This window comes from Amaranthus tricolor, chromosome 17 (assembly GCF_026212465.1).
Source record: "Amaranthus tricolor cultivar Red isolate AtriRed21 chromosome 17, ASM2621246v1, whole genome shotgun sequence".
Lineage (NCBI taxonomy): Eukaryota > Viridiplantae > Streptophyta > Magnoliopsida > Caryophyllales > Amaranthaceae > Amaranthus > Amaranthus tricolor.
The window spans coordinates 19,718,167-19,729,801 of record NC_080063.1 but is presented as its reverse complement, the minus strand read 5'-3'; the positions used below and the strand labels follow the sequence as shown (position 1 = coordinate 19,729,801).

Genomic DNA, 11,635 nt, shown 5'->3' with positions numbered 1-11,635 from the left:
GATTTCATGCATGTATTATTGACCAAAGTTAGTTAAAAATAGTGTTGTAAGGTAAAACAATATTGTGATTTGTGAGTCACAATGGTACCTGCATTAACTTTCCACCTACAACCCACATCTTAGCTGCATCCAATTGGGGAAAAGGGTGGCTCATTTTCAAATTCTGCACCTAATTTATAGCATTTGCCAAATATATATCCAACTCTCAATTTGTTGTATTATTTTTTATTTTAATCTATTTTTACATATTTTTCCTATTTTTATATTGAGATATAGTTCTACCACTTTTAGTTTTTTTTTCTCTCTATATTTTATAGTAAACACCCTCACACTATACTATTGAATATTCTTTTTTATTATTTATAAGTAATTTTACTGCCATCTAAATAGTTTAAAGTGTTTTAGAATTTAAAACACAAATTGAAGTAATTGAGACAGATTCTAGTTCTGAGATGCAATAACAATCTGCCTTGTGACATTTATTTGGTTGAAACAAAGTTCAGTTTGTTACGTTAATAGAGGTCTCTTCATAAAATAATTGGTTAATTATCATATTAAGTTATAAGTTGCATAACTTACAAATTTGTTAATATAAATCATCATTATCATCATCCTAACAAGTATATTTCACTAATAGAAAAACTTTAGATAAGGTCTGGGGAGAGAAGGACGGCAGCAACTCATACCCATAAAAAAGAGCGCGATTAAAAAAGTCCTCCAACTCGAGAAAAATAATAAGATCTTTTTATTAATAGAGGAATGTATTGAAATTCAGATATAAGTTAAAACATAATCCATTTTTATAAACCTATTAGATATTTATTCTAAAAAATTTTTTAAAATAAAAGTTTAGATAATTGTATTTTTATTGCTTTTCTATTTTCCAATAATATAGAGATGCAAAAAGGAGCCACCCAGAGTGTGCAATGTGCATGCTCTCCAGCAACGCACGCAATAGTCTTTACAATACATAAAAAAAACTCTTAAATTTATACAACCCAGCAAAATAAAAGGAATTTACTTAATATATTTATTGACATATTACTAATATATTGAAATAATTTTCAATCAATAAGATTTATAACTCACCATAAAAACACAAAAATAATAATAATAAAATAAACAAAATTAAAATAAACTAAGACTTCCTCTGACGGTTGTCTAGCATGTTATACAAAGCAAGCATCACACCCAATTGAGATTTAAAATATTTTTACAAATTATATTTTATGTTAAGAGTAAGTCTTATATAAACTTAATTTATTATATTAAGATAATGTGCACATAAGAAATTGAGAATTAAGTTCTCTCAGTTAGACAAAATACTTTTATTTAGTTAAATATCTAATCTCAAATAACTCTCTCCATCCTCTAATTTATGTTATAATAAAGAAAAGATATTATACTCCCGTTTTGATATTCTTTAATTTATTCAAATATATCATTTGATTCAACTCTTTAAACCAAAATACACTATATATGAGTTTTGTGATTGTTTTAATATATATTTTTTTATTGAAATCAAAACTTCAAAAACCAAAACTAACTAAAAAAAAAACTAGAAAATCATTTATCAAACTAGAAAATCATTTATCAAACACCCCTAATAATATAAATAAAATAATTACTAAAAATTACTCCTTCCAATCCTTAAAGTTGTTTTCATTTGTCATTTTGATTGTTCTGTTTATTGTTTTCATAAAAAATCTTTCTACTTATATCATAAATTTTGGAAAAAATTAACCTTGTACACCCTCATTTTAATATTTTTTTAGAAAATATTTTAATATTTTAATAATGCTTATAATAACTATATATCTTCCATTAACTCCATTTAATAATTTTCATATTATTTATGATTTCTACCTGTTTTCTACTTTAAAATATGTTTTTTGAAATAATTGTGATTTTCATATTTATTACACTAACTTGTTTTCAAATATTTTTATGGTAGAAATTTCTATAAGGATAGGAGGGAATAAATTAGCACCACCATGACATCTCAATTCTAATCTCACGTGGGAAATATTTGCACTTGATCACCCTTTTGACTCTTCACTCTCCCAACCCCCCAACACCTTTTCTTTTCCTTTTCTTTTCTTTTTCTAACTTCTGTAAATCTGTAAACTAACCTAAAACCTTTGAAACTTAGTACACAATATCTTGTTGATGTACTACAAATCTAGTCACACTGCATAGATGTTTTAGAGGGAGAAATTAAGGAAAAAATTATCAACATTCTCTTCTTATTGTGAAAATAAAAAACTTCAATTTTCCTTTTTTTTCTTAATTATGATAATTTTTTGTAATTAAAGAAATCTATGTCTTATTATGTTGGTGAAATCCAATCTTTTGGGACTAAAATAGTGTAATCAAGAAGATGAAAGTGAGATGGGTGGCAATAAAAAGTGAAGGAAAAAAAGGAAAGATGAAATGGGGTGGTTTTCTTATGATTCTTTCTCTTACAATTTTCTCTCTTTTTACACTTTTATTGCTTGCTAGATATACTCTTAAACAAACCAATGCTTTTGATAATGGAGGTTATGATTTTCAGTCCCTTTCTTCATTTACTATCTTTGCTTGGAAACCCATCTTTAGAAGCTCAGATCTTCCCAGAAATGTATGTTTTTCATCTGTTACTTCTTCAATTTTATGAATTTTTACTATTTAATTGAATCTGGTTTGCTAATATTTTGTTGCTGTTATGCTTGTTTTTGGGTCTCTGATTTGATGTGGGTGGGCCAAGAGCGGAATTTAGACTCGCGTCTGCCTTGGTCATAGCTCGGGTCGGTTCATTTGATTAAAAATTATTAATATTGAAATGTGTAATGTAGAGGGGCTTATTCGAGTCATCAAGTTGATTTTAGATCATGTGTTTCGGGTTGATTTAAAATCGGTTCATATGTCTCATTATTTTTTACATAATTTTAAAAAATTGACAGGCAAACTATATTTGTATACATGTAAAGCTGAATGTTCGGTCCACAGAATTCGCCCCTATCAAGACCAATTATTTTTATTATGGATGATTTTGGGGGTTAATTGTGTTATTTTCATTAGCATTATGTTGAGTTATGGGATTAGTGTAATGATGTATAACAGTAGTACCTTAAAGTGAACCCTTTTAGTGAATGTTTTTGGGTTTTGTAGCAACTTGCAGGAAGTTTCATTTTCATGTTTGGTATCTTTTGCCATTAAAGTTGGGTCCCTGTATAATTGGATCTTTAGATGGTCCCTTTCTTCAATATTTGTTTATACTATATAGCAATCTAATTTTCCAAGGGTATTTGATTTCATGGGTGCTTTAAATTTGTCCTTAAATTTCCAATCTTTGTGGAAAATATTGTATATATTGTGAATTGTGATCAATGTTACTCGGATTCGGGTGCGCTCATATTGGATGAAGGTACATTATCATATTTGATTAATGTGTGAAAAATGCTGATAAGACGATAACTATGTCGCAGTTTCGATGATTTAACACATGTAATTGAGGTAAAATAAAGACTTCACTATAGAATAAGTGAGACGTATTCAAAACAGATTCGATATTCACCTAACCTTATAACCAAACCCAATTTGGCCCGACTTAAAAATAGATTTACAATTATGTAAAAATCAACTGAACACAGAACTCTACCCGAAACACCTGAACCGAAATCAACCCGATAACCCGGATGACACCTCTCTTAAATATCACCATTCACCACTATAACTTACTATTATCATAAATGCTTTTCATGTTTGTCCTTTTTTTTTTGGTGTTAAAGCAGAGTCCCCTGCACAAAAGGCTATGGGGCCCAGTTAGGGAGTTGGGTTCTTTGCATCCTCATGCCAATCCTCAAGGACCCTATTCTGGTAAGTGATTTCTCTCTGCTTTTTACTTGGTACTACTATTCTATTTCTATGCGTTCAGTTCTTCATGTAGTATTGGCCTTTGAAAAATCAGACAAGGGTTAGGTGCTTTCTTTTATTACAAAGAGCTTTATTCCTCTATTACCCATCTTCCTCATTGATTAGTTTATGTTGTTGTAATTGTGGCATGCATGGCTTTTGTAGGGTTATGGTTTTTGATGTCAGAAATGTGGTTAGGAATTTGGAGAGAAGTAATTGTCTTTGTTCATGGTGTAGGACGTGTGTACTAAGTACTAACTAAACTAGATGATTAATTTTATGAAACTAGATGATTATGTTTTGCTTAAACTAAACATGATGAGACTACGCTTTACACTAATTCTTTATTGAGGCCGTCTCTGACTCTCTGTAGGAAAGAAGAATAACAGTAGACTATTTTATTTTATATTTTATTTTATTCTATTTTAGTTTCCTTAATTTTAATACTCCTATTTCGTAATATTTTGGTTTTCTTACTAGATGATCAAATTATGTATAAATAGAGGTGTTCCTCTTATTGAATGATTAATACAAATCCAGTATTCACCAAATTAAACCCAAATCGAATTGCGCACTATGAATTTCTACATGGTATCAGAGTCAATGGTGTTTTCCGGGGGCCAGTGATCGGCCACGGCATTCATCATTAACAAGAAAAATCAAAACCAAACAAAATTCAAAAAAAAACCAGATCAAAATCAAACTAAAACCAGAACAAAATCAAAACAGAAAAAGTAAAACCCGAAAAAAAGATGATTTCCTTGGAACGAATGTTCCAAAGTATCCAAACATATAACCAAAAAATCCCCAAAGTATCCAAACATATAACCAAAAATCCATACTTACACAAATGTTTCTGAAAATTTGAATTTTACAAATTATACCAAGTGGTGTAATGAAATTAAAAAAGAAATAGCAGATCGGTGGCGGCTCAATCATATCATTGCCGCCTCCTCCAGAAAACAAAGATCCTCAATGGAAACAAAACGATGCACAAGTGATGTCATGGATACTTTACACCCTTGACACCACCATTGCCAATGCTGTCCTTGACCATACTACAAGTGCCTATGAATTGTGGACATGGATTTCCACCTTTGTTGGGCTCGTCACTGAGGAAAAGGGGAGCGAAAAAGGGGAAGAAAGCCGGTTTAGAATTTGGAAGTTCATCATTCCGGCGAAGTGATGAGTTCAAGAACGAAAAAGTTGCCTCAAAAGCTCCAGTGAGTCACCGAAACGGTGGCATGACTAATTTCGCCATTCTCACCAAGAAAACTTGAAAACAAACATCCTAAATCTAAGAACCCGAAAATTAGAATTCATCAACAACAATTAAAATCAGAAATCAATAACCAAAATAGAAGATTCGAAACCGAATTTAGATCAAGAGGGCCTAAATCTAGAAATCAGCAACCTCAAATACCACGATTCAAGCACAATCTCAGAAACACAAAACCCAAAGGCCACAATCGGATCTCATGGTGAGAAACAAAACCAACAATTCGAGATCCCATCTTGGTCACCCAAGGGTCCACTTGAGTGGGTCCGTTTCCCATTCAAGTCTTTCACCCTCTTTCAACCCTAATTTTCTTCATTCAACCCATTCAAATCCTTTACCCGTTTTCCTATCCAAACTAAAAAATTTGAAAATCAATTATGACAAATTAGCCATAAAAATTATCAAAATGTCCTATGTAAAATCAAAAGATCAACTAGCGGATTTTCTAATCAGGCAATTGGCTCAAAAGCATTGAAGAATATTTTTGGCAAGTTCGGTATCGGTGATCCCAAGACCAAACTTGAGGGGAGTGTAGGAAAGAAGAATATCAGTAGAATATTTTATTTTATTCTGATTTAGTTTCCTTAATTTTAATATTTCGTAATATTTTGGTTTCCTTATTAGATGATCAAATTATGTATAAATAGAGGTGTTTTTCTTATTGAATAATTAATACAAATCCAGTATTCACCAAATTAAACCCAAGTCGAATTCCACACTATGAATTTCTTCAGTCTCACCATGAGATGACTTCAACTGGGTCAAACCTAAACTATTAACAAAAAAGCTTTCTCTACAAGTGTGAATTTTGATTTATTTATTTCTTCAAGTTGTTTTACTAATGGAACTTTTATATGGACTCGCCTCACAGTGAGGCGATCTCATACAAGACCTGCTGTTAAATTTATTTGTCATGATTAAAAATGGCATTGACTTAAATATGACCCAAGTTGAATGAATCATGACTCAGATTTGATTCTAACAAAAGCTAAATCGAACTACTTGTTGCCTAATTTTTCGAAGGATCATGTCTTTTATGGATTTATAAGGTCTCAAATGGGTAATTGAAAATGAAAAGAGTTTTAGAAACAAAGCAAATGAGTTAAAAGATATGGTTATAAGTTTCATTCATTACCTTAGAAAATTTGGCTCCATGGATTTATCACTTACATAACGAAACTCTCACCCTGAAACTTTTCTTCATGATTTTCCATTACCACCTAACCAAATGGTAATTTATTGGAATGTGTTTTGTGAGGAAAAACACTGATTAGAGGACAACCATAATCATAAACCTTGTCAAGTAGTTTTTGTAGCAAAGTTACATTAAATTTCATTTCCATTCTCGTCATTTAATACCAATAATAAAAATGGGCTAAAACTTGACCCTTTCCCTCAAGAGTAAAAAATATTTGGTGTCAATAGGACCCACAGTTTCAGGAAGAATGATTCGAAAATGCACTACATTTTGTTTTGGTGATGAATTGATTCCATATATGATCTCATTACTCATTAGAACAATGGTCATGTAGATTTTTACTTAGTATGTCGTCATGACTTTGTACTGTCTTCCTAACTTGTTACAGCTCCCAATTTGCAATCCACGGGCTTTCTTTTCGTCCGGATTCGAGGGGGTTTTCATGAGATTCGGAATGCAGTAAGAATGCTATATATTGTCTCTTCTTATAAAGATAGAGTAAAATACCAAGTTAATAAAGTGCATTGGATGTAACATTTTGTGAATTTAATTGTTGTGCAGATCTCAGATGTTGTTGCTGTAGCACGGCTACTCAATGCTACTCTTGTGATCCCCGAGATACTCTCGACCACTAGTAGTAAGGGAATTAGGTCGGTTATTTCCCTTGCCACCTTTTGTTGTCATCTTGTATTTTTTTATTATTGGCAAAAGCTTTGTTACTTGGACTCTTCATTTTGCTTCACGTACCCGTGTCCGATCCTTGATGCTCGGACATTGGTATGGCAAATAGACATACTTGACTCTTGGACACGTACTAGTATCCGGCATCAATACTCAAGTCCATCTAACATAGGTCAAAAGTAACGTAGTTAATGGAAAACTTTTGGTTTACTTGAATGAGTGGTCTTTGCAGCTCAGAGTTTAAAAGTTTTGCTTATTTATACAACGAAGATCAGTTCATAGCAGCATTAGCCAAAGATGTCAATATTACTAGAACTCTTCCTAAGAATATTAAGGAGGCAAGGAAGAAAAAGGCCGTCCCTTTGTATAGCGTGCCAAGTTCAGCATCTCCGTATTTCTATTTGCATCAAGTTTTGCCTATGTTGAGGAAGCACTCTGTTGTCGAACTTGTGGTCTCTGATGGTGGCTGTTTGCAGGTAATGGGCGGTTCTAGAAGCTACTGTTGTATCAGCATAATTTCATTCACACTCGAGTTATTATGTACACATTTTCAATTTATTTCGATCGGGTTAAAGATTATGATGATCTATATTAGAATGATTCAAATCATGTGCATTTCTTGTGTATGGAAGTTGCAAATGATGTTTGCTACCAAGGGTAAGATGAAAACAACCTCTTTGTTATCACTTACAAGGGTAAGTTGCGTACATCCAGACCCCCCAAACCCATTTTTCTATTGGGGAGATGGAGTGTTGTATCGTGTCCTGATATTTTGGAAATATTGGAAAGTACTTCTCGTTTGTTGACTTTCTTTTCGCGGATATATGGGTTGTCTACATTTGTATGACGACTTTATTGTTGTTTTCTAAGTTAATTATCAGTATATCGTTATTTCGAATGCAGTCAAACCTTCCTCCCGATCTTAAAGAGTATCAGAGGTTGAGATGTAGGGTTTCTTTTCACGCCCTTCAGTTCCGTCAGGAAGTCCAAGAGCTTGCCACAAATATTTTGAGAAGGTCTAAGTCCTATACTTATGTCCTCGTTTCTTAATACTCCTTTTATTCTAAAATAATCGACTGTGTATTTTTGTTCTGTTTCAGATTACGACTCCCTGGGAGGCCGTTCATTGCATATGAACCAGGGATGACCAGAGAGGCTTTGGCATACTATGGGTGCGCGGAGCTTTTTCAGGTAATGTATCCGGAAAGCATGGATTATGGCACTGTGCTCGATAGTTGCCTTCATGTTTAAGCAATTGGTTAATGTCTAGCTAATTTTTAAACTTATGAAGGATGTGCATATGGAACTTATTCAACACAAAAGGTCATGGATGATAAAACGAGGAATCATAAAAGGAAAACTTTTAGTGGATTCCGCTGAGCAAAGGCTCAATGGTTCGTGTCCTCTCATGCCGGAAGAGGTTAGAAAGTGGAAGCTTGTCAACAATCTCGCGATAATATGTTTTTTGAACTAAATTCTAAACAACGTTTTCTCATAACTTACCTTTTGAATCAATATTTTCTTTTTTTAGTTCGTTAGACAAATTATCGCTACTCCTCACCGTTTTCATTTTGTGTTCTTTCAGGTTGGTCTCATTCTTCGTGCCTATGGATATCGGGCTGACACATTGATATATGTCTCAGGTGGAGAAATATTCGGTGGCCAGAGAATACTAATCCCGATGCATGCAATGTTTGATAACATAGTTGATAGGACTTCTCTTAGCACTAATTATGAGCTTACTAGGCTATACGGTCGTGAGGTAAATCCGGTGAACCCTCCATCTAGAGTGCCCTTTGCAATAGTAAAAGAAAGTAAGCTAGAAGCGGGGCAAAAGGCCGGTCCAAGGCCCCATCCGTTACCACCCCCTCCTGCGCGGCCAAAATATCCGCACAATATTGAAGGGTGGTGGGGTTGGGTAGCTGAGAGCGATAATGAACCTGATAGTACCGTGATGGAACTCAGAACTAATGCTCATAAGTTGCTCTGGGAGGCCATTGATTATATTGTTTGTGTGGAAGCTGATGTTTTTATCCCGGGATTTGATCGTGATGGCAAGGGACGCCCGAATTTCGCAAGCTTGGTTATGGGTCACCGTCTGTATCAATCTGCTGCCGCGATTACATTTAGACCAAACCGGTAAACTCGTCTTTCTATGCTCATTTGCTTGTGAATTCACATTTGTCATGTTATAGTTCTTGGTGGTGCTTTTATCAAAAAATGACATCCTATAAACTTTGCTTTCATTGCATAGTGCAAAAATGTGATCACGGTCACGATATATCCCTTGAACCGGCATTTGGAAACCTTTTCAACTTGGCTGATTCAATACAATGCAGCCTTGTATTTTGCACTATGCTTTCGTGTCCAATTCACTCTTTGTTCATTTGCTTTGCTTGGATTTGTGTTTAAATCTTTCTTTGTTCATTTTCGGCAGAAAAGAAGTAGCTAAACTCATAGACGATCTTCGAGAGAGCATGCACCCAACTAACCGAACATGGCTTTCATCAATACGAAAGCATCTAAAACAAACATTGCTTGATGGTCTTGTGGAAGCATTCAACTTGTCCAAACCGCTCTCCTTTCTCTCGCATCCCATTCCTGAGTGTTCTTGCTCAAGAGGAGAAAACAGCCCTTCAACCGATTTCAACCCACGAGCTGCTTTGAAAATTCGGAGAATCTGCCCTGCTTGGATGGGCGTCAGTACAAACTTGAGGCGAAAAGAAAAGGAAACCGATGATGAAGTTTATGTCGATGATGGCTTTATATCGTCATTTTTTGTACGTGCAACGGGAAAGCTAGGGGTAGATATTGGAGGAAACGGAAGCCAAGAAGAAACACGGTTGGAGGATCAAGATGAGCTCGAAAATGGGGACAGATGACAAAATATACAACACATTTCCTCGAGATCGTGTACATAAACAAACATTGGACAGGTTGGAAAATTTTCGTACTTCTGCTATTGATTGGCATCTTTCCGATTCTTTGGCCAGCAGCATTAACTCAAGTAAGTCTAGTTAGAAGCATTTGGCTGTTTTTCACATATAATTGTTTGAAAATGGCTATGAATTTATCTTTATAGTCCCTCCACATTAGATTTTTTGTTTTCATTTACATAGAGAAATATAGTAGATGATACTTGATCAGTGTCAATTTACCATTTCAGCAAATGCAAATGGTAGATGATATTTTATCTTTTTTTATTACAAGGTAGGCTGTGAGGAGGGCATAATTAGGTGAGAATCGAACTAAAGACCTTATCTAAGGAAATGGTAGTTGCTTGAATTAAGACAAGACCTAATTCTCCATTATTTTACTCGCAATGTTTGACTCGTATGCCTCAAATGGTAGGTATTACTCATGTGATTGTACTAGTTTGTTATAAAGTATTAGAGTAACATAACACATTGAATTGTTTGTGCTTCATATTTATGTAAAGTTGTAGATGATATATATAGTAAGGATCAGTCAAATTTAATCCATTTGTTACTACAAATGAAAGGTTGATTGGAATTGGAATAAACATGTTAAAGTGTGTTTAACAAATGACTTTTTGGTTGACTTTTGTCTGGTTGAACAACTATTAAGTGTTTAGTAAATAACTTATAAGTTAAAACAAAAAAAAAACGTGTATAGCTTTTTTATTGTCTTTATTTTTTTGACCCACTATTTCAGCCGATAACTTTTTTTCCTATCATCTTCATCACAATTTGTTTAACAGCTAGCAAATCAGTAATTTAGCTAGTCAAATCAACCATTAGAACCATAATGGTTGTTTGTCATATAGAACCATAATGCTTGACTTATAGACTAATTATTTTCAAAGATCGCATAACTTTCAAACTGGTTGGTTGAATGGATGTGCAATTGAGGAAAGTTAAAGAAAAAAAAGACAAATCACAGGAATTGTTTGTGATTGGTAAGACTTGTAAGAAAGACAAGTCAAAAGTTCATAGTCATCCAATTATCTCTATGATGTACAAATGAAATTAACTTATGTTTATAACATTATTTTAGTGAAAAATCAAAGAAATGGGTCCCATTTTTAGCTTAATGCCCAAGATAGTTTCTCTATATAAATGAGACATAGTTGTAAAACATTTTCAAAAATCATAAACATAATCAAATTTGGTGTTCTTTCAAGAAGAAGAAAATGTTGAAGGTTACAAGTAGTAGTTGGTATTTGGTGTTTTTGATCAATTCTTTAGTTGGATGTTTTGGTGCATCTTCCTTAAAAGAAGTCGGGCAAACAACCACAACTATTCAGACTACCAATGAAGCGGGTCGAGATCAGTTGGTAGCTGCTTCAAATCACTTCTCCTCTGTACATAAAATTCGATTTGATCTCTAAAATTAATAATTCAGGAATAAGAGTGGAGAGTCTTTCTATTTTTGTACAAGATGGTGAGGACTTGAAAATAGGTTGTAATGCTCACATATGTTTTGATTTCATAGAATGATATTATACAAAGCAAAATCTTATACCATATAAGGATGAACATATTATAAGATGCACTTGTGAATTTAATTTAAGGTTGCAATGTAGTATTGTAATCACCTGATTAAAATTACACGCCTATTTA

General features: G+C 33.4%; 1 protein-coding gene across 2 annotated transcripts; it reads left to right on the top strand.

Annotated features, from left to right (window-relative positions):
• Positions 1-2,001: 2,001 nt before the first annotated feature.
• Positions 2,002-10,596, top strand: LOC130803898 (O-fucosyltransferase 27-like). 2 transcript variants are annotated; one of them, XM_057668125.1, is made up of 10 exons: positions 2,002-2,620; positions 3,771-3,858; positions 6,760-6,830; positions 6,933-7,021; positions 7,285-7,528; positions 7,956-8,068; positions 8,153-8,243; positions 8,344-8,472; positions 8,638-9,191; positions 9,490-10,596. In XM_057668125.1, the coding sequence occupies exons 1-10, from the start codon at positions 2,381-2,383 to the stop codon at positions 9,932-9,934; spliced, it is 2,064 nt and encodes a 687-aa protein (XP_057524108.1). In that variant the 5' UTR covers positions 2,002-2,380; the 3' UTR covers positions 9,935-10,596. The 2 variants fall into 2 exon arrangements, with proteins under 2 accessions (XP_057524108.1, XP_057524110.1); XM_057668127.1 differs by having other exon boundaries at positions 3,774-3,858; positions 9,490-10,594.
• The last annotated feature ends 1,039 nt before the right edge of the window (positions 10,597-11,635 follow it).